The 24,532-nt window shown below is 35.3% G+C and overlaps 1 protein-coding gene across 9 annotated transcripts in view; it reads left to right on the forward strand.

Moving 5' to 3' along the window:
* Positions 1-24,532, forward strand: part of Kdm4c (lysine demethylase 4C) — a 382,463-nt gene that overhangs the window by 109,221 nt on the left and 248,710 nt on the right. For 7 of the 9 annotated variants that reach the window (XR_005733943.2, XM_040285752.2, XM_078047622.1 and 4 more), the window contains 2 exons: positions 5,857-5,960; positions 12,555-12,692. Coding sequence is in view for 7 of the 9 variants with exons in the window: in XM_040285752.2 (XP_040141686.2) it covers positions 5,857-5,960; positions 12,555-12,692 (242 nt within the window). In the remaining 2 variants the exon portion in view is untranslated. Of the gene's footprint in view, positions 1-5,856; positions 5,961-12,554; positions 12,693-24,532 lie in introns of those variants that run through there. The other 2 variants (XR_013438119.1, XM_040285751.2) reach the window with 2 other exon arrangements.

Consider the following 24,532-nt stretch of genomic DNA (forward strand, 5'->3'; position numbering starts at 1 on the left):
TCCTTGATATAATGGATTAATTTTCTTTGAATATTTGCTTAATAGTGGGATTGCTGTATCTTATGGTAGTACTGTTTCTAATATTTTGAGGAACCTTTATACTTTTTCCTCATTATCTCTGTACTAAGTTGTATTCCCACCAACACTGTTTAAGGATTCCCCTTTCTCATCCTTGCCCCAGCATTTGTTATTTTTTTTTGGTCTTTTTGGTAGTTGCCATTCTAATTGGAATAATATCTCATTGTGGCTTTGATTTGCATTTCCCTGATGATTAGGCCAATTGGCCATTTTCATTCCTACTTTTGAGAAATGTTTATTCAGGTCATTTGCCCATTTTTGTAGTCTTTTTCTCCCACCCCACCTTGTTATCTGAGTTATGTTCTGGATACTAATCCTCTGCTAAGTAAATAATCTAATCAATCTCATATTTGGGTACCTTCTTGTACTTTCCTTCCAATTCTTTGATCCACTTGCTCTACTCTATTGCTCTTCTTTCTAACATTATCATCATCATCATCATCATCATCATTTTAATTAGTGCATTATAATATTATATAAAAGTAGGATTCATTTTTATGGTGTATTTATACACTGTTCTCCAGGAATGAAATTATCTTAATCAAAGTCTTTTGCTGGTGTGGAAGTAGGTCAATCTATTTGATGTTTTCTTCCTTCATTTCTCTTTTCTATACCTCTCTCTCTCTTTCTCAGTAGTTTGTAACTATTGGTCAGTCTTTACAGATTATTGTTTATGTACTAATCCTAACTAAAGGTCACTTGACTGATTTTTAAATCTTTTCCCAAGGCTGAAACTTTTGGTAGTTAAAAGTAACAGCATGGGGCTGGGGATGTGGCTCAAGCGGTAGCGCGCTCGCCTGGCATGCGTGCGGCCCAGGTTCGATCCTCAGCACCACATACCAACAAAGATGTTGTGTCTGCCGAGAACTAAAAAATAAATATTAAAAATTCTCTCTCTCTCTCTCTCTCTCTCTCTCTCTCCTCTCACTCTCTCTTTAAAAAAAAAAAAAGTAACAGCATGTATTTGTAATTTGAGTTTTATGTGATTAGGATTTATAAATAATTTCTTAGTTTGTAATAGCTAATATATTATAAAATATTAAATTAGTTGACAATGTGGAAAACTTTTCATTTGAAGGAAAAAACACATCTGTTATATCCATCCATTTCTAAAACAATTTCCCAAGGATTAATTAATTTTTTGGGTCAGATGTATCAAAGTAAAATTTATTTATAGTAAAATCCACTTTTTAAAAAAAAAATTTTTTTTAGTTATACGTGGACACAATATCTTTATTTTGTTTATTTATTTTTATGTGGTTCTGAGGATTGAACCCTGGGTCTCTCACGTGTGAGGCGAGCACTTTACCACTGAGCCAAACCCCAGCCCCCAAATCCACTTCTTTAAGAATATAGTTCAACGAGTTCAGAGAAATGTGTTCAGTGGAGTAGCCATCACCATTAACAAAATACAGAACATGTTCCAATACTCTCAGTTTTCTCATGTTGCTTCATCCTTACCCCCAGTTGCTGGCAACCACTAATCTATTTTCTGTCCCTGTGCTTCCATCTTTTCTATCATATCTGTGGACCTATCTAGTTCCCATATATTTTCATCACCACACAAGGAAAACTCTGTACAAATTAATCATGTCATTCCCTATTCCCTAACAGTACTGCCTGCATTTGGCAATTAGATATTAGTCTACTTCTGTTTCTACCTATTCTGGATATTTCATGACTTTTTATGTCTGGCTTCTTTCACTTATATTTTTCATGTTGTAACATGTAGCAGCACTTCATTATTTTTATGACTGAGTGGTATTCCATTGTAGGAGTTTGTACTGCATTTTATGTATTTATTTTTATATTTATAGTTTTTTAGTTGTAAATGGACACAACACCTTCATCATTCATTCATTGATTCATTGATTGATTGATTGAATCATTTATTTTTAAAACCTGTTGCTGAGGATTGAGCCCATGCCCTCACCAAGCATGTGAAGCAAATGCTCCATCACTGAACCACAACCCCAGTTCCTTATTTATTTATTAATGGATTGTTTTATATAAATTTATATAAATAATATATATTTATGCATGATAATTAAGGTTGTTTTCATCCATTGAATAAGGATTTGTACCCACAAGAATGCAGCAAGGAATGGAATAATAGGGGTAATTGAAGCAGTGTGAGATTCTGTTAAGTCACAGCCATGAGTGTTAAAGTTGTAATTAGAGTCTGTGTCTGCAACATGCACTTCAAGTTCTTAACAACTGATCAAGGCAAATCTGGCTTCAAGTAATGAAAGACACTTTTCTCCATTACTTACTAATATTAAAACGTGTGTTGAGAGGATAGGAAGAAAAGGAGTTGGTGCTTAGGCAAGGATTTTTCTTAAGCACCTTTAAGAGGGGATTGGCTAAGATTTTTTATACAAAGTCCCACAGCAATTTGCACCTCAAAGTGGGTTGCCTCTCAAATACTTCCTCTCAAACATCACACAGTAAAAGAGAGTGAATCCCTATCACTCATGCAGATGTTATATTATGCTCCTCTAGTATGTCTGTTTTTATGTAAGAACAAAGCAAATGATTCATCAGGACAAAGTATATGCCATAGAAAGATGTGAAAGCATTATTTTGGATGATTTGTACCTTACATATTATCTGGTCAGCCTGGGGGGTATGAGGTATCTCAATTATACTTAGTACTACATATGTCAGGGGATACCAAAGAACTTTGTTGATTGGAACTTCTTGTTCCTGAGGATCATGAAGGAATGGATTATCCCATTGGTGTATGTAACCTGGTAAAATGGCACATATTGTGGAACTTTACAATACTACACTAAATTATGATGTCTTTGTGGATTAAAGCGAATTATGATGGCTTTCAGAGAAGATTTCCTCTAAATAAGTTAAATTAACAAAAAACAAACCCAGGAAAGGAAATATGCAAAATGGATTCAGAAAGACACATTTAAAAGAACTTATTGTAAAAAAATTTTGACTGGTACTAAGATGTCTTTGCATTTGTGACATAAAAAATTCTGGTAGTCTTTTTTTTTTTTTTTTGAGAGAGAGAGAGAAAAATCTTTTTTTTAATATTTATTTTTTTAGTTTTTGGTGGACACATCTTTGTTTGTATGTGGTGCTGAGGATCGAACCTGGGCTGCATGCATGCCAGGCGAGCACACTACCGCTTGAGCCACATCCCCAGCCCAAAATTCTGGTAGTCTTAAGTGGGATTTTTAGTTAAATGTTTTCTTTTCTGTGAGATCTGATTTTGTTGTTTTTCATACGTGTTACTCCAAAGTTTTGTTTTTGTTTATGATGAAAGATATTAACCTTTCTGGAGCTGGGAGAGTTCTGAGTCTTTTTTTAGAGAGAGAGGATTTTTAATATTTATTTTTTAGTTTTCAGCGGACACAACATCTTTGTTTGTATGTGGTGCTGAGGATTGAACCTGGGCCGCACGCAGGCCAGGCGAGCATGCTACTGCTTGAGCCACATCCCCAGCCCCTAAAAATGTTATTATTTTTGTGTCACATTCTAGTTATAATAGTGTACTTCTATATTGCATAAAATGCTCTTTTATAGAGTATGAAGTATACGTACTTATATAAATATAAGCCATATAGCCTTGCAGGTATTTTGAAGTGAAACTCATTTTAAGGCATATTCTTTATATGTAATTTGTGATTGTTATGAGATGTTGCCCAAGATGACAAAATGTAATTCTAATAATATGTTGTAAATATAATTTCTGAACCAATCTGTAGTTCTTAATATACTGCAAATTACTTTCCTTCAGTGGTTTTCCAATTTAAATTAACTTATGACCAGTCACCACACCGAATAGGTCCTGATTACAAATCCAGAGCAGAAGCAAATTAAATACACTTTTCATTCTTCATCGATTTTAATTTAAAACTTGATTCATATAGTGCTGCTCAAAGTTACAGATTTGAAAAATTTGATAGATCTATTTGAAATGTATTAATATACACCCATGGGTTGTACATTTGGGGACTGCCACAGGGATGTCTTACTTTCTGTGTGATGTGTGAAAGACTTAGGATGTCTTATTATGTAGAAAGGCCCATTAGATTCGTGTGGTACTTTCCCTCCATTCACTAATGTTTCATTTCTTATTTATGAATAATGAATATTAACTGTAAGCAGAGGAATGCATCAGATGACCACAGGGTGCAAAACTATCCTTTTAGTCCTATGGAAATTGTAGACATTTTGATATTTCTGTAGCCACACTTTTTTGTGTATTTCCCCCTCTTAAAAAGAAAAAGAAAAACAAAAACAAAAAAACCAAAAAACAAAACTAGGTGCAGATGCTTAAACAGAATGTAATGTTTTTTTGTAGGTGGTTTCTTATACCTCAGTTTCTTTTTCCTGGCTGTTTGATTCTTTAATTAATTAATTTTTGACATGTTTTGGCCTTATATACCCATGTGTGGCATCAATAAAGGCTATATACTTAAAAATATTCCTGGAAACTTGAGCATAGGCGCATAGCCGTAATCCCCAAGAAGATCACATGTTTGAGACCAGTCTCAGTTACTTAGTGAGATCCTTAGCAATTTGGTAAGACACTATCTCAAAAGAAAAAATTAAAAAAGAATAGGGAAGTAACCCACTGGCAAAACATCCCTGAATTCAGTCTTTGATACTGGGGTTAGGTGGGGAACAGATTCCTGGCAAATGCTTCTATTCTACAAGAGCTGGTTCGTGATAAGTTACAGTTCCGATGATCTTTTCATCAGTTGGTGACATTCTTGAGTTAGTTGGGTATAGTGAGCCATGCAGTTAGATAAGGCAGGTTTCCAGCAGTTCTATCCCTGCTCCCCATTTTGGCTTTGGAGGAGTACAGAGCATTTAAAATCCTCTCTTTTGAAATACTCAGTTGTTGTCAACCAAATTATCCAATTGTACTATAGAATATTAGAAGTTAGTAGGGAGTTAGTTTAAAAATAATTAATGAAAAACAAAGGCAGCCCTAAAACTGTTCAGTACTGTATGTCAGACATTGGAACCAGTGCTTCTGGAATGATAACTTAAGAATTTTAGATGAGGGTCTGGGTTGTGACTCAGAGGTAGAGCACTTGCCTAGCATGCATGAGGTTTACTGGGTTTGTTCCTCAGCACCACATAAACTAAAATAAAGACATTGTGTCCACCTGTAACTAAAAAATAAATATTAAAAAAAAGAATTTCAGATGAGAGTTTCCTCTATTAAAATGCATACTTGCCTGTCATGGTGGCATCCACCTGTAATCCAGAGACTGAGGAAGCTGAGTCAGGAGCATTGCAAGTTCAAAGCCAGTCTTAGCGATTTTGTGATGTCCCAAGCAAGTAATTGAGACTCTGTCTTAAAATAAAACAACAATATGCCTGGGGGTGTGGCTCAGCAGTTAAGCACCACTGAGTTCAATCTCTAGTCCCCCCTCCTGCCCCACCGAACCCCGCCAAAAAAAAAGCATAATTACTGTCATAGCTGCTTTAATGTTTTGTCAATTTAGCACATATTGGGCAGGTTGAATTTAAACATGTTTCAAATTGAAATTGATTCCTGAAATTTAGTAATTTTATGTTACAAAAGCAATTCTTGGTGAATCTTTTTATAAAGATGATTACCTTTGGTGACATAAATATGTATTCCTTAAATTTTAAGAATTCTCGCTGATTTATATAGTAAGAGGGTTTTGGTGTTAAGAGTTTCCTTATACTTGATAATAAATTGTCATTCTCTAAGAACACTAGAATTTATATAAAATTTTGAAATTTCATCTTAATTGACCCAATGCTGCTTATATTTAGGTTTTTTCCCAAGCAGTTCCCAAGGATGTGATGCATTTCTTCGCCACAAGATGACACTGATATCTCCATCAGTTTTGAAGAAATACGGTATTCCCTTTGACAAGGTATATTACTATTACTCTTTCATACATTCTTGTTTATATGACTTACATTTATGATGAGTTTAACATGTTAATGTTTCTTTAAGAAGTTGTATAAAAAAGATGGTAGGATGTGGGTAAATTCAATGCATGTTTTATAATATATCAATATATCATTAGTTTTTCTAAATCCTAATTTAAAAGTAATTTTGTTTCATCATATATTTACTAGAGATTTCATTTTGTTATATTCCATCCTAATAACAATGTAAATAAAATATAACACATTCTACAAGTTGAGTTTATGCTTCTATATTAAAAGTCTTTTATATGAGTAATATAACTTTTGTGATCTATTTTTAAAAAATCGGAAGAAATTATTTTTAGTGGTTGGTTAGAATCAGTTGCTCCTAAACCCATTTGGAAATAATACAATTGAGATTTCATTATGGATAAAATTATTAACATAATAATCAGATATTGCTTCTATAGAATATTTCTGAAAATTAAGTTTTGTAAAGCTCATTAATACTGTACCCCGTCTTTTTTGCATTCATAGTGGTTACTGGGTCAAATTTATCACGGAGCTTGAGCATTTTTACGTGAAGTAGCTGAAATGATACAAAGCTTGATCATATAAATAAAAGTGCTCCTGAGTGTCTGGAGGATTAAGTGCTTAGCTACTTATAGAAACATTAAAAAACTGCTCTTCTTTCTTAACTTTTATTTTATTCCCAGAATCCTTGCTTTTTTCCACTTTAGAAGCTTTTCACTTATGACTGAATCATTACATCTTCTTTATCTTAGGTCCTTCAAGTGGCCTTCTTTTGGCAGGAGGACTCTGTTCAAAATGGGATTTTTCCAAGTGTGAGAATCTTTGTTCACCTTGAGGCAGTTCTCTCACCCTCACAGAGCATCTGTCCAGTAGTCATGTAGGGAACTCGCTCTCTGTGTGATGAGTGTGTTTTAATCACACAGTTATATACTTGAAAAAGTTCAGCCTTAAAGCCGTGCATAGTGGTGGAGGGCATGGTGTGGAGAGGAGGTGATGATGGGCTGCTGTGCTGTCAGTTGCAGAGGGCAGAGGCTCTGCATACAGAGGGACTGCTGTGGTGGGACTTTGTCTTACCTGCGATACCAGGCTTTTGTGAGTCTTGGACACATCATTACCAAATATTTCTTCAAGTGGTTGGCATGAGCTTCATTGATACTTCTACTGAAGCTGGGATATTAGAAGGCAGCTTAGACAAAGCCCAACTTTGCCTGCCTTAAGGAATGAACTGGTATCCCCTAGGACAGAAAATCCTCTTTGTAGGTTAGGCCTGGTTAAAGTATAGACAATTTTAGGGCTGGTCTTTGGTTTGGTGAAGGAACAGAACTATGGAGTTGGGTCTTAAGATGGAGGCCTATGGATCTTATAGTTTCTTTCCAATCTTCGGGAGAGAAGGAGGCAGGTTCTGTCCTGCTTACCTTTCTGGGCTGTAGTTCCCTAGCTGTTCTGTGGTAGATTATATTAGATGTGTCAGGCTCTCATCTGGGCCTTTGTGGATGGGATATTTTGTGGCTTCTGTGCAAGTGGCAGGATGAGTTTTTAATATTGAGATGGTGAAACACCAGTGATTTAGAGGGACAATTGGCAATGACACTTGTTCATATGAAATTTGATCACCATCTCAATGTTGGGCATGTGATGACACAGTGCTTCTTCAGGAGCTGCTTCTTTTGGTAATGGTGATATAACATTCAGCAAAGTAGTAAGTGGCATCACAGACTGGAAGTATACTTCCCAAGTTCATTCCCCCTTCTCTTCCTTCTTCTGCTGCATCTCCTTCTCTTCTTCTTTCTCCTCCTCCTTCCTCTCTTCCTTCTTCTTTCTCCTCTTACTCCTTCTTCTTTCTTCTTGTTCTTCCTTCAATATCCTTCTTTCTCTTCCTTCTTTCTTTCTCCTCCTCCTCCTTCTTTTACTTCCATTTCCTTCCTCCTTCTTCCTTCCTCCTCCTCCCCACCTTCTCTCCCTCTCCTCTTCTCTGTACTGGGGATTAAAACCAGGGCCTCATGCATTCTAGGCAAGTACTTTACCAGAGAGCCACATTCACAGCTCTGTAACACAGTTTTTGTGAGCCTTTTTTTCTTCATCTGCCAAGTGGGAATAATGATAGTAATTACTTAATTCTTTTCATTCTTATAATAGAGTTATATAAGAATGAATCCGGGGCTGGGGTTGTGGCTCAATGGTAGAGCACTTGCCTAGTACGTGCGGGGCCCTGGGTTCGATCCTCAGCACCACATAAAAATAAATAAATAAATAAAATAAAAATAAAAAAAAAACACAATGAACCCAATAGAGATTTTTTAAGAATGAAAAGAAATAATATGTATAAAGAAATAATATGTATAAATTTATACATATAAATAATATATATAAATTGCTGTATTATAACACACTCTTTCTTCAACTCTCCCTTTACTGTTAGGTAATGGTTTTTCAGTTGGATTTAATGTTTTCTTTCTTTCAATGTATTTGCATCTCTCTCTCATATATATATATATATATATATATATATATATATATATGAGAGAGATGTGTGTGTATATATGTATATGTATGTATACATACATATATGTATATGTATGTATATGAAAAATGTGTGTAACAGGTAATTTCTGCTGTTAGATTATGTGCACTGTCTTCTCCAAATTTTTGTTGTTATGAGAATGTGATGATTGCTCTAGTCTTTATTAAAAAAGGACTTGTCCTAATCTGTCCTGGACTTCCTTATCATTTTATCACCACAGAGACAATAAATTAGCCTTGTATTTTGGCTAACTGGGACTCACCTGTTTATAGAAATGACAGAGTCTTAAAATTTAGAGTCCAATTCAGTGGGAACAGATTTGTCTTTTCAACATGGCAAGAGCAGGATTTTGTCGGTAGATAGAAATTGATGGAAGGGTAGTATACATTGGAGCAGTAAAAGGTGTCTTCTTTTTATTTTTTTATTTTTTAAATTTATTTTTTAGTTGTAGATAGACACAATATCTTTATTTTATTTTATGTGGTGCTGAGGATTGAACCCAGGGCCTCACACATGCTAGGTGAGAGCTCTCCTGCTGAGCCACAACTCCAGCCAAGGTGGCTTCTTTATTCTAGTGGAGTCCTGTCCTTGTCCTGCCATTCCCTATGCCTTTCCACAGGTAGAAACAGTTGAACAAGGTAAGTTTTATAACATAGACCAATGACAATCAGTGATAACAGGAAAGAAGAGGATTGGGTAACTTCTTATAATGCTCTGAGCTGTGAAATCAGAGCCAGAACCAAGTTGAGCACTGGAAAGCTGTCTCTGCCTGCCAGGTGATAGCTAAGCTGCCACTTAATGCAGTACAATACCTTCTGGTGTTTCATTTGGGTGGGGAAGGTGGGTTACAAGAAAGAATTGAGAATTGTTGGGAAAGAAACTGCTTCCTCATCTACCATTTTAGCAGCCCTAAAGTGTTAATTGGATTGTAGTGTGTGTACCTTATTTATTCTGTATTCCTCCTGTATGTTTCAACACAAATCTGCATCTACATGTTAATTTCTCAACATTTAAGTGCTGAAATGCCATGAGAATCATTTATTCTTTTCAGTACTTTTGAGAAGGTATTATTTGGCTTTACTTTAGATTAGTATTAGGAAAATCTTCTGATATTGAGAGTTGAATGATGGAATCTTCTCTGAATTTTATTTTTATTTATATTGCAATGAATTATTACTCCATTTTCTCTTGATTCATAAATAAAATTTAGATAAAATTTGGTATCTATTCTAGTTTTGACTCATACATTCTGAATATTGTTTATGTTGTTTCTTTGTATTTTTTTCTTGCCCCATTTTGGTATGCAGTGCAATCCCTTCAAATATTTTATGTCTATTCTGATGGTGGAAAATTTAAAAAAAGTATTTTTTAGTAGTAGATGAACACAATACTTTTATTTTCTTTTTGTGGTGCTGAGGATCGAACCAGGGCCTCCCTCACACATGGTAGGCGAGCGCTCTATTACTGAGCCACAACCCCAGCCCCTGATGGTGAAGTTTTCAAGTAGTATTTATGAATACATTCTTAACATCACTTACAACCAGGCCACAAGAATATATGGAGTACCTATGCAGGGAAATTTAAAATAGAATCTTTTACTTCAAGGCAGTTATAATCAGGAAGGAGTGTTGGAGGAGCTAATAGAGAAACAAAGAATATAGATGGTAATAATATATAAAAATTTATATTTCCTCCTGAAGAACCCATTGTTATGGTAGGAGGAGAGAGATGTCTGATTCCTGGGTTAGGTGACAGTTCTTGGGGAATGTTTTAATTAATTCTTCAATGTCCAGTGCATTATTAATGTGTTTTTAACTCTTCCTTTCAACATGCCAATTGTGATATCTCTTTTTTTTTTAAGTATTTTTTTAATTGTAGTTGGACACAATATCTTTGCCTATTTTTATGTGGTGCTGAGGATTGAATCCAGTGCCTCACACATGTGAAGTGGGTGCTCTACCACTGAGCTACAGCCCCAGCCCAATTGTGATATCTCTTATGTATAAAACCAGTGATGCTAGTTGCATTAAAGTATCAAAAATGTGTGTGTGTGCACACACACCTATATACATATGTTCCTTCTGCAAACTGTACTTGTTATGATTTTAGAGAGATTCCTAATCATCAATCATGTGCCAGAGGTTTATTGGACTCAAGTGCAGTTTTAATTTTGTAAAGCAAGTATGTAGCATCACAGATGTTCATCAATAGGTGATTGAATAGACACATGATATGTTTGTAGGCTGAAATATCACCATTTAGGAATGAGCTAGTTGTTTCCATGTAATGGAATGGTTGTGTCTTGAAAATTCTGGGAGCAAACATACATTGTATGGGGGCTTGGGTTGTGGCTTAGTTGTAGAGTGCTTGCTTAACATGCATGAGGTACTTCCTCAGCACTACATAAAAATAAAATAAAGATATTGAGTCCACCTAAAACTAAAAAAATAAGTATTAAAAAATACATTGTATGATTTCTTTTGTATGAAGTCCTAGGACAGGTAAAGTTAACTACTGTTGAAAGGGATCAGAACAGTGGTTGTTACTAAGGTAGGATTGTATGACAGACTAGGGATTGGCTGGGATGAAATATGAGGGAGCTTCTTTGGTGGTAAACTGATGGGGTTGTGGTATATGATTGTGTACATTTGTCAAAACAGACCAAACTGCATATTATCTTTAATATTGCACTGTGTGCACATTACATCTACAATAAAATGTACTTTTGATTTGAGTTGGCAGGATAATTGAAAGTGTGGCATTAATTTTTTTTTAACAATTTTGTTATTAGAGCTAATTGAGAATAGAGTTTCTGAATGTGAAAAAAATAACACTTATTAAATTCTTTAGAAATATTTGTCAAGGAGGAACTTTGCTTCATTTTGTCCAAATCCATCAGTATTCCTTATATTATTTTATACCTGTTTAAAGATTCAGAAGTACAAAGTATCTTTTTGGTGCTAGGATAGAAGAAACATTTTTAAGGTCAGAAAATGGAAAACTAAGATTATAATATTCCATATGAAGGAGTAAGCCATAATTTAATAATTTATTCTCATAAAGAGGTAACACTAAAGATTTTTGCTTTAACCAATTATGTGTTTGTGTGTGTGTGCACGCGTGTGTGTGTTCGCGTGTGTGCGTGTGTGTGAGTGTGTGTGTATATATATATATATATATATAAAATCTTTGATGATTGTATATGAAAAGCAAATGCTTCTAATTAAAATACGGAAGCATAATAAATTTTAGGCTCCTAACATTAATGTAAGTTAATTATAGTTAAAAATGCATTCACACATGCGTACATAGGTTTGAATGAGTCCTTGGATAGAAATTTCACTATTAAAAGGAATACAGTTAATTGAATGTTGTGTAAGTTTAGAAAGAATAAGTGGGTGAATACTATCAGTTTTGCCAAAAAGAATTCATAGTATATTCTGTCCAATATCCAGTGCTTTATTAATGTGTTTTTAACTCTTCATTTCAACATGCCAATTGTGATATCTCTTTTTTTTTAAAAAAAATATGTATTTTTTTAGTTGTAGTTGGACACAATATCTTTGTTTATTTTTATGTGGTGCTGAGGATCAAACCCAGTGCCTCACACGGGTGAAGTGGATGCTCTACCACTGAGCTACAGCCTCACCCTAATTGTGATATCTCTTATGTATAAATCCAGTGATGCAAGTTGCATTAAAGTGTCAAAAATGTATGTGTGTGCACACACACGTACTTACATATGTATAAAGCTAATGTGAATGAGTTAGTTTGAATAACTTAAAACATTTTAAAATACATTTTAAATACAGCTTGAATGATTGAAATAATGTATAAGAAATCACACTTTTTAGAAAATTCTTCTCAAAATTTTCTGTAAAAGCACTATTAAAGGATTAAATAAAGAATCTGACTGAACTTCTTTTATGTTATAACTTTGATATGACAATCTTCTATTTTTGTATAGGAAATATATTTTAATTGTATGCACAATTTGTAAAGGCTTATTACTGGAGAATATTGCATATTTTTTACCCTGCAGATCACTCAGGAGGCTGGGGAGTTTATGATCACTTTCCCGTATGGCTACCATGCTGGTTTCAATCATGGTTTCAACTGTGCAGAGTCTACAAATTTTGCTACTGTCAGATGGATTGACTATGGAAAAGTTGCTAAATTGGTGAGTTATTCCTCAAAATAAAGCATTAAGTAACTGTGTATTCTTGTTATTGTAGTGAGAAACTTAGGATAGTGCATAGCTTTTATTTCTTTTTCATTATTCACCCTGTGTGGTTCTCCCTGCATTCATTCATTTCAGACTAGATACGCTTATTTTACATGGACTGAATTATTACTTGTAGCTGTTTTTCTGCCTTGAGATTAATATGGAGCAATTTACCCTGGCAGGTGATTTTATGCAATGGATGTTTGGTTTCACTTATAGGGCCACCAGCTGGTTTTTTGCAAGATTTTCTAGTGGCTCATGTTAGATAGACTTGAATCTTTCCTTGCTAGAGCTCACTTCATGGCTTAGAAAACAATGTACAGAAGGAAGTGACTGATAAAGTTGCAATAACAAGAGGCTGAGTGAGGATGGTAAGGAGAAATGAATAAAACTGCCCTGTTGCAGATATGGATTTGTTGAAAGTAATGATATAGAACATAACTTAAAAAATATATTTTCGCGTTATATCTAGGATATAATTTTGTATCTTTTTTCAGCATTTTTAATTTAGTTCATATACTATATATTTTTATTCACAAGTAACAATTTCTATTAAATTTAATTACTATCCCCTGCCCCATTAAATACAGGACATTGTCAAACTGGTAACTGTTACTATTAGGTTTGTATCCTTTCCTGTGGCTTTGAAGGCAAACGTGCAGCTGGTAGAGAGCTGCTTCTAAATGAAACCTTGTTTTACAATGTATATAAAGTTGACACAGATTCAGTGAAAAATAATAATTAAAGCTTATGTGGCCTTATCTTTACTACTATATCGTACAGCTGAATATTATTAATTCTACATTGGTAAAATAAGTTCACCATTGGGTGAACTTATTCCCTTATATTCAGGGAAGATAACTGTAGTTTCAATTTATATGTGTATTTAGAAAATGGCATAATATATTAAAATATAAATAAAATTATAGCCCTTTGGCTCCCCAGGAAGCATTTGAATGAATTCTTGGCATAAAAGAAAGCTCCTGCTATTAGTAGACTTTTTTCTCTTCTGAGTAATTTCTATTTATTAGGGATGATTTTGAAAGGAACAGAATTGAATTACTTCTTCCCATTACACATCCTATGTATTATAATAAGACTAATAATAAGACTCAGTGTATGTATCTTGGCCAGCTACTGCAGTGATTGTGTAGAAATGTAATTCTTGCATCTGCATTGAAACAATGTCCTAGTCACGAGGTTATAAAAAGATGTTATTTTCTGGTTTTCATCTTTAATCATTGACATAATAAGTAGGCTATTCAGTCACCAGAAAAATTGCTTGGTGGTTGTTTTACTACAGATTTCAGACCTTGGTTATTGTGGGCTGGGGATATAGCTCAGTTGGTAAAGTGCTTGCCTTGCACGCACAAGGCTCTTTATTCAATCCTTAGCACCACAAAAAATATAAAATAGCAACAACAACAAAAGAAATAGTTTGTGGTATTGGCTGAAATAGCATATTACAGCATCAGGGAGAAGCCAGGGGCATTGGGATTGTGTTTCTGTGTGTCTATGTGGAAGGAGAGGCAGAGTGGAGTGCATCTCAGGGGGAGAGGATGAATAGTGGTCCTCTTCGAAAGTCGAAGGACAGAACCTATCACAACTGTGATGTTAAGAAGAGATACACTGTGGAGGAAGAGGCAGGACTCTCACGCCCAGTATCCTACTATGGTTAGCTTTATAACATAAGAGAAGTCACTTATATTTATTATAAATGTAATAAGTGTACATTTATTATATATAAAATAAAAGTACCTTTGTACCTTAAAGATTTGGTGTGAGGGGGAAAATCTTGGGAATGTCAGTGTCCACTCAAATTAGTGAAGGACTGTTTTTTTTTTTTTTTGAATTTTATTTTCTAGGAATGTAATATTTAAAAGTACAGTGTAGTTTTGGCCAGCTAATTTTAAATGGTTCTAATTGCATGTGTTTGTGATATTTTTTCCTTTGGTGTTGTCTCTACCCCTCCCTTCCTTTTGATGAGATGTTGCTGATTTGGGAGTATATTACTATTCTGTTGCTGCTGTAGCAATTTACCATTTGTAGTGCATGTTTTCTCTCTTAAGGCCACAGTTAAGTTTAGTAGTTTAAAATAATATCCATTTACCTCATTTTTTGTTTTGTAGGTTATAAGCCTCACACTAGTCCAAAAGCAAGGTGTTTAGAGGGCTACATTTTTTGCTGGAGATGTTGGGAAGAATCTCTTTGCTTGCTCATTTGGGCTGTTGGCTGAATTCACTTTCTTACAGTTGTAGAAGTAGGGTCCTATCAGCCAAGACTTTGTTCCTGAAGGCCTTCCTCAAATTCTTGCATTTTGTCCTCTACATTTCAGGGCAAACAGCTTAGGAAACACCCCGTGCGCCCCCCCCCCCTTTAAAAAAATTTAATATATGCAAGGTAACATGTCCACAGATCTCAGGTTTTAGGATGAGGAAGGACATCTTTGGGGAGCTGATCGCCTACCACCTAGAGTACCAATTAATAAATGATATGGGGATATACTAAAAGTCTACTTTGAATAATATAATCAATGTTAGTTATCTGCATAAAAACAGAAACCTGAACTTGTAACATGTAATTGAGTGTCTCATTAAAATATCCTATGCTCTATTAAATTATACTCTGAATGTGTTATCTTGGTTGTTTTTAGTTAATTTTCTTCCAGATTTTGGTAGTTTTTATTATTTGGCACATTTGACTTCTAAGTCGGAATCTTTAGGTAATCTTATGAATTTACTGTATTGTGTGACTGTGTGGTTTTTAATTATGGAAAAAATTGTACATTCATCACAAATGTATGTAACCCCCAACTGATTAAATGTGTTAATTCATTATGAGTTATGTAAACAGATCTTTAATGTGGAGAATGCCCATGTTTGTTAGTTTGTCTTAATTGTTGGCTTTCTACAATTTATTCTATAAAATTTTTTATGGGTACTGGGGATTGAACTCAGGGGTACTCCACCACTGAGCCACACCCCCAGCTCTATTTTGTATTTTATTTAGAGATTGGGTCTCACTGAGTTGCTTAGTGCCTTGCTTTTGCTGAGGCTGGCTTTGAACTTTTCCTGCCTTAGCCTCCTGAGTCCTAGGATTACAGGCACTTTACCAGTGAGCCACACCCCCAGCCCTATTTTGTATTTTATTTAGAGACTGGGTCTCACTGAGTTGCTTAGTGCCTTGCTTTTGATGAGGTTGGCTTTGCACTTCTTCTGCCTCAGCCACCCTCAGCCACTGGGATTACAGGCATGCTCCACGGGGCCTGGCCCCTCCCCAATTTACTCTAAATGGTAAATATAAAAAGCTTGTTATTTGTGATGATGGGTTAAGCTTTTTATGAGTATTGTACAAATATTAGCACTTTTTTATAGTTGAGTTATGGGTCGGGAGAGAATGCCACCTCCTTTACTTGCCACATGGGATTGATTTGTATAAAAGCACGTGTTGAAGTGTCCATTTGTGATGTAGTAGTAATTGATTAACGTGCTACATTAATGGGGTCTGTATACATTATATATGTACTTCATTCATGTATATAATGTGAACTATAATTTTATATATTATAAACTAAAAGTTTAATTTGGTGACTTAGAAAAGAACTATTATAAAAGTCTATTTTTTAAATTTTTATTTTTTAATTTTTTCTAATTAGTTATACATGACAGTAGAATACATTTTGACACAGTGTACATAAATGGAGCACAGCTTCTCTTTCCTCTGTTTAAACATGGTGCAGAGTTTAAGCTGGTTTTGTAATCATACATGTATATAGGGTAATAATGTCTGGCTCATTCCACTGTTCTTTCCATCCCCACACCCCCTCTTCTCCCCTCTGCACAATCCAAAGTTCCTGTATTTATAACCCCCCACCCCTGTGCCCCACAGAATAGCGTTTGCTTATCAGAGAAAATATTTGGCCTTTGTTTTTTGGGGGGTTGATTTATTTTACTTAGCATGATATTATTTACTTGTACATGCTATAATTTCATTCTTTAAGGCTAAGTAAAATTTCACTGTTTACATATACCACAGTTTCTTTATTCATTAATATATTGAAGGATACCTAGGTTGATTCCACAGTTTAGCTATTGTGAATCATGCTGCTGTAAACATTGATGTGGCCATGTCACTATAGTATGTTGATTTTAAGTCCTTTGAGTATAGCCTGAGGAGTGGGACAGCTGTGTCAAATGATAGTTCCATTCCAAGTTTTCTGAGGAATCTCCGTACTCCTTTCCATAGTGGTTGCACCAATTTGCAGTCCCACCAGCAATGTCTGAATGTACCTTTCCCCCACATCCTATTTTTTTTTTTTTTTTTTGTGGTGCTGGGGATTGAACCCAGGGTCTTATGAATGCTAAGCAAGCACTCTACAAACTGAGCTATATCCCCAGCCTCCCCCACATCCTTGTCAACATTTATTGTTGCTTATATTTTTAATAATTGCTATTCTGTATGGAGTGAGATGAAATCTCAGTGTAGTTTTGATTTGCATTTCTCAAAATGCTAGAGATGTTGAACATTTTTTCATATATTTGTTGATCAGTTGCATTTCTTCTTCTGTGAAGTGTCTGTTCAGTTCCTTAGCTGATTGGGTTATTTATTTGCTTTTTTTTTTTTTTTTTTTTTTTTAGTTCTTTATATATCCTAGAAATAAATGCTCTGAGGTATGTGTGTTTAGTGAAGATTTTTTTCCCTTTCTGTTGGCCCTCTCTTCCCACTGATTGTTTCCTTTGCTGCGAAGAAGCTTTTTAATTTGAGTCCATCCATTTATTGATATTGATATTTGATTTTACTTCTTGCCCTTTAGGATTCTAGTTAAGGAAGTCAGTTCCAAAGATAATATGGTAGAGATATGGTCCTACTTTTTCTTGTATTAGGCACAGGGTCTCTGTTCTACTGCCTAAGTTTTTAATATACTTTGAGTTGATTTTTGTGTAGGTGAGAGATAGGGTTTTAATTTCATTTTGTTGTATGTAGATTTCCAGTTTTTCCAGCACAGTTTGTTGAATAGACTGTTTTTTCTCCAAAATATGTTCATGGCACCTTTTTCTAGTATGATGTAACCATGTTTATGTGAGTTTATCTCCATGTCTTCTGTTCTGTACCATTGGTCTGCATGTCAGTACCATGCTGTTTTTGTTACTGTTGCTTTGTAGAATAGTTTAAGGTCTGGTATTGTGATGCCTCCTGCTTCACTCTTCTTGCTAAGGATTGCTTTGACTATTCTGGGTCTCTTATTTTTCCAAATGAATTACATGATTTCTTTTTCTGGCTCTATGAAGAATTTCATTGGGATTTTAATAGGAATTACATTAAATCTGTAAAACAATTCTGGTAGTATGGCCATTTTGACAATTTTAATTCTGATAAAAGGCTATTTTTAATTAAACATAAAACAGTGTTTGGAAAAGATAGCCTCATTTTCCCTTTCAAAATAAACCAACCGGGTTTGGAAGTAGAGAACTAGTCATACCTTTCCAAGTGGCTAGTAGATGGGGAGAAAGCTAAGTTTACTGAGATTATCTGTTAATTGTCAGGCACTATATTTGTTTCTGTTAACTCATCACCAGGGGATAACCTGAGTCATGAGAACAGAGGTAAGAGTAGAGTGGTTATTGACAAGGGTTCAAGGACTGATTCCCTTGACCTTGGCTGTTTGACTTTTGGTGGTCGTAGTAGATGACTTTTGATGGCATCTTTGTGGTAGGCCCAGAGAGGGGGCTTCTTTGGGTTTCATTTCATACCTATTTATGTAGTATTTATATAGATACCTCCCCTGGTATTAAGATCTTGCTGGGATTATCAGAAATCCCATTCTGCTCTTTGTACCAAGCCCAAATACTACTTCCAAATTTCTGTATCTTATTGGTGGTTTGATATTCTCAATGAAATCATTGTATTTTATGGATATTTAAGTGCCTTTATTTTGGTTCTTCTATCCAGATAGTCTTTTTTTCACACTATCCGTTCCAACTGCCTCATCTTTCACACAGGCTCTGTGTATATGTGTGTTATGTAGAAGAAACGGGGAAAATTGGCAGAGGGGACATTTGATAGCAACTTAGTTTGACCATCTCTTTTTTTTGTACCAGGGATTCAACTCAGGGGCTCTGGACCACTGAGCCACATTCCCAGCACTGTTTCACATTTTATTTAGAGACTGGGTCTCATTGAGTTGCTTAGTGGCTTGTCTTTGTTGAGGCTGTCTTTGAACTCATGATTCTCCTGTCTCATCCTCCTGAGCAGCTAGGATTACAGGCATTTGCCAGGGTGCCCATGCTGACTATCTCTGTTTTAAAAATGTCAACTAACGCCTTAGGCCTTTGCCATTATTCTTTCTTTTCTCCTCACTGATGATGATTCAGCTGTCTTTTGCCTTAACCTGCAAAATATTATAGCTAAATCCACAGCAAGACTTGTATTGCCTACCTAACAAGGCATTTATGTAGTTTTCAGTAATTTACTAATCTGAATAAGATTCTCACTGAAAAATATAGAAAACAATGTTCAAAGAAGCCTCATGCTTCTGCCTACTGATGTACTGATTACATGGGTAATGTTCAGAGTACCTGCTCTGCAACAGCCACTGTGTTGCATGTTTGTACGGGGGTGGGGTGGTCGTGGTGATGGCAGTGATGTATTTTCTTTCTCTTCAGGGACCCTTCATAAAGGTCGTAAATTCTTTTGATAGAACACATGCAGAGCTGTAGTAATAGTGGGAAGTACCACCTACTTATTTATTTTAGGAATCTTTACCTCTTTGAACATAAAAGTAAAGAGTACAGTGCTTCACCTCAGCCCCGGCACCAATCAAGATTTGAAAATATGTAACAGTTTAGTGAAGTTAGATGTTGTCGTTGCATATTTGAGATGATTGTTTCCCCCTTCTGGAGCATTCTTCCTTCAGTGGGAAATGGGGTCCATGATTACTTCTGTACAGCTGCCGCAGTGGCACTCACAGGTTTGCTTCCTGGCTGGGCTGGATCAAAGAGCTGGCCTGCAGGTTGTATTTCATTTTTCCGTTGGGTGGAATGAAGTGCAGTTGTTTTGATGTTGGGTTTGATGGATTTGTTTGCCACTGCATTCATTAGCTTCACATCAAAAAACTGACAGGCTGTTAAATGAAACTTTGGCTTAGATTTTCAGCTTGACTGTTTGGAGACATTTGTGAAGATATTTTGTTTTTGTGTTGCAGCAGCCTCAAGCACTGTGATTGTCTCGAAGGGAAGAAAAGTTATTTACTGTACTGAATTTTGTTGAGGAAAAAAAAATTATTGTCTTGGGGACAGTCATATCTTGCCTACACCATCAGAAGCAGCATATTTATTACAGTGTGTAATAAATATGTGTGAGAGACTTAATTCAGCAGGTTAAATAATGTGTCTTCTGGAAAAAATGTAATGGTGACACCAAAAATATCTTTTATTTTACATTAATTTTTATCTTAAGTAATTTCAGATTAACATGATGTCAGATAGTTGAAAAAATGGACCACAAAGCTGGGAATGTTCTTATGGATTCCAGGATACTATTTCACTAAATTTAAGGCATTCTGACATTTGAATCCTCAAAAGTTGGGATAGTTTAGAAATGGATGATAGAAAAATTTGAAATTGATTTCCGTCTAATCTGAAAGTATTTTCAACTATTAGATTGTCTACCACATAAGTGCTGTGCTATGTATTTTATATTTTAATGTTTTGAAATTAAATTTAACTTTTCCTAAGTCAGGTAAAGTTCTTTCAAAAACAAAACAAAACAAAATAAATGAAGAAAAAAGATCCCTCAAACATGGGCAATCTTTATTATAGCAAATAGTAACAATTTTTTATAGCAGGTTTCTAGCTTATATTTTAATATGTTTTCCATCACAAAGTACTAGTATAGGCATGTTTTTCTATTATAGATACTTTATATTTTGTGGTTTTTCTTTTTACCTTCACTTTCTGCCATGTTTCTAATTGCTAGATTCAGATTCAGATGGGATAGCATAATTGTTGATAAGGGGCTTTGCTGTGGTGTTTTTTTTTTTTTTTTTGGGTACCAGGGACTGAACCAAGGAGCACTTAGCCACTGAGCCACATCCTCAGCGCTCTTTATTTTTTATTTTGAGACAGGGTCTCTCTAGGTTGGTTACAGCTTCACTAAATTGCTGAGGCTGGTTTTGAGCCTGCTATCCCCTGAGCCTACAGTCCCCTGAGATCTTGAGCCACTTACAGACATGCGTCACCATGCTGGGCTTAAAGTTTACTCCTTAAAGGAGTTTTAGGTTTCTAGTAAAACTGTACAGATATTTGAATTGTGTCTCTTGTTCCCTTAGATGCTTAACCTACTGCATTATCAACATTCGTACAATAGGTATATTTGCTGTAATCAGTGAACCTACATTTACATATCACTATGAAAATTCATAGTATACACTAGGGCTCACTCTTGTATTAGTGCATATTTATTATACAGACATGCTTGGGTCATATCCACCCTGCTATTACTTTCTCTCCCCTAATCTCCTTCCTCTTCTGTAAATAGGTCTTACTCTTATAGTTGTGCATTCTATGGGTTTAAACAAATGCGTAATGACCAACCATCATTGTAGTAATACACATAGTAGTTTAACTACCCTAAATGTCCTCTGTGATTTTTTCATAGAGATTAAAAGGAACATCATGCTAGGAACCAAACCTTGTGGAGAAAAAAGTATATAAAGACCTGCCAATAAGGAGCTTGTATTCTGACTTGGGAATTAGTATTTATTTATCAGGTACAAGTATTTAGAGTTTTATAGGTCATATTCATATTATGTCCCTGTTTTATTTATACTGATAGGCATTGAGCTGTGGTGTTTGGGAAATTTGAGAGACTTTTAGTGTAATGTACAGCCAGTTGTACATACTGTCTGTAGGCGTGAGATCTGGAGCTCACCTGAAGGAGGGTGGATAGGTCCCTACCACAAGCCACATTAATTGTAGTGGACAACATGGGTATGGGGTCAAGTGGGCCTGGGCCTGGATATGGTGAGGTTTTTTGCATTTTATCAGGGATAGTCATAGTACACATCTCCTTGAACTGTCTAGGTATTGATCAGGCCCCAGTTGGAGGAGGCAGGAAAAGACTGCACTAAATGTGCTGCACCTGCCATGAACCACCACTGTGTTATTGAGTGAATATTTCACAAACTACTCTAGATCTTCTTTTTTTTTTGTTTGTAAAATGAACATTGTCACTTCTTTGTAGTTGTTATGAAATTATAAATGAAACTAAATATAAGAGAAGCATAATAATCATTAACAGCTTGCATCTTTGTGTTGTACACTTGCTAGGTATATGGCAGTTTTCAACTGTGGTTCCATTTTGTCTTCCAGAATTTTAGTTTGGGGAATTGACCTTGTCTCAGAAGTGGGCCTAACTAGCATAGGGAAAAGGAAATCCTATAAATAATAATTATGGGCCAGCTTATGAGTCTGTCTTGGCCCATTGGAAAGGAGGAAGAGGTAGTGGGGACAGAGACAAATATCATATTGCTCTAAAAGATCACGGAAGCTTGTCTTTCTTTCTTGATAAGGAAAGGGAAGCACTGAGGTTGGCAATCTACAGTTCAGTGGGAACACCTAGTTAGAGATCATACTTTGGACACCAGAGATGAAAGATGAAAAGATTCTTTTAAAAATCAAAGCCAGGAGGAAGACAACCGGTATTTTATTTTTCATAACATTGTCAAATATACAGATGTTCTTTGTTGCATTACCACAATACTTCCTTCCATAATGAGTCTTGATGTTTGTTTTATGAGAGTTAACAACCCTCTTCCCCTACTGCCACACAGACCTGTTTTGGAACTCTGGATCTGTGTGGAACAGTTGTGTGTCTTGGACAAATGTCCTTTGTCTGTAGCCTCAGTTTTCCTACTTTTAACACCTGCTTTACAAGGCTGTGGTGAGGACTAGTGGGATAAGATGTCTCACTGAGTCCCACACCTTTCTCACTGATCCCATTTTAAGAAGTGGTTCATCCTGGGACATTTCTAAGGCCAGCAACTCCCTGATCTGAATTTGGGAAGACTGTTTGGGTTTAGTTTGTGGTAGAGAAGTGGTAACTATGGGGGTAGTTGGTGTAGGACAAGTGCCAGTAGTAGGTGGGTAGGTGGATTGCTTTATACATTAGTGCTGATTTTATACATCCTTTTGGTTTTATTTTCCACAAAAATGAGGGCAATATGAAAAGAAGTGGCAATAAATAATAGCATTTGGGGTTCTGTGGGTCAGAGAATGGGGAGAAGGAGCATGAAAGAGTTGTTGCTCATATCTTGAAAAACACATTATATTTCTCATGCTTTGTGTTGAATTTGAAAGGCTGTGTTTTGTAAACCATTGTAGAAAAACCCATCAAGGACATTAAAGAGTATTGCTAAGCTTTGATTATGGGTCACACATGAATTTCACATATTCTAGATTTTTAAAAAAATTGTTTTTATTAATTTATATGTGGTGCTGAGAATAGAACCTAGTTCCTCACACATGCTAGGTAAGTGCTCTACCACTGAGCCACAATCTCAACCCTCTAGATTTTTTTTTTTTTTAAAGAGAGAATTTTTAATATTTATTTTTCAGTTCTCGGCGGACACAACATCTTTGTTGGTATGTGGTGCTGAGGATCGAACCCGGGCCGTACGCATGCTAGGCGAGCGCGCTACCACTTGAGCCACATCCCCAGCCCCCCCTAGATTTTTAAAAAATTGATTTAATACAAGAAACAAAACAGTAGATACCTTTCTAAATTTTTATACTTTTATAAGGTCTGGTGATAATTTTCAGTCATTCTTGGCAGAATATCTCTAGTTCTCAGAAATGTATTTTTCAGAGTTGTCCTTTAATTGTGTTAATTTTAAAAAAAACTTTGAACCTTTCTGATGATTATTGAAATAGCATAAAACCCTGTTTTTGGTAGGTAAATAAAATTGAAAAAAATTCGAACTTATTTAATAACTCCACATTACAAAGAAGGGTTTCTTTTTCATATCATTAGGATATGATAAAAGTAAAATTCTCATTGTTCAAGACAATGTAGGTGGTAAAGTGAGAGCACTCTCCTTTTCTGTTCACAAGAATGTGATTGGTGTGAACTTTCTGAAAAGTAGGAAGCCTGTGTGCATTTAATCTGCAGACATCTCCCTGCTCTTTCACCCACTTCTTATACTCCTAGGAAGCAATCAGTAGTACAGACAGAAGAAGTTTGTTTTAGTGCTAAGCTTATCAGCAAAAATAAAATTGTAACTAAAATTTCAAGTAGTATGGGAATCATGCCTAAACTGTGGGGTACCCATAATACTACAGCCCTTTACATTTTACAGAAAGGTAATCATGGTGGCTCTTAATATTACCTCCCAAGTATCCTTTGTAAAGATAAAAAGATTTAATGACACCCTTTTTATGCCATTAAAGGTACAAAATTCTTAGCAGTTCTTTTTATATCCCTTCAAAATATCAGCATATATCTGTATCTTTTAAAAAATCTATATAAAATAGCACATTATTTTATAATCTTTCCTTTTAATATTATCTTTTTGCTTAATTCTATCCTTTATTTATGGCAACTAAAACATTTTTAGGGTATAGATAATTATTAAAAATCTTGTGCTGACAGGGTGAGGCATGCCTGTAATCCTAGTTTTTTGAGAGGCTGAGGCAGGACCACTTAGTGAAATAAGATTGGGGATGTAGCTCAGTGATTGAGTGCTCCTGGATTCACTTCCTAGTACCAAAAAGCCAACAAACACCCCTTTCCACAAAACT

Source organism: Ictidomys tridecemlineatus, chromosome 4, assembly GCF_052094955.1.
Source record: "Ictidomys tridecemlineatus isolate mIctTri1 chromosome 4, mIctTri1.hap1, whole genome shotgun sequence".
NCBI classification, from domain to species: domain Eukaryota; kingdom Metazoa; phylum Chordata; class Mammalia; order Rodentia; family Sciuridae; genus Ictidomys; species Ictidomys tridecemlineatus.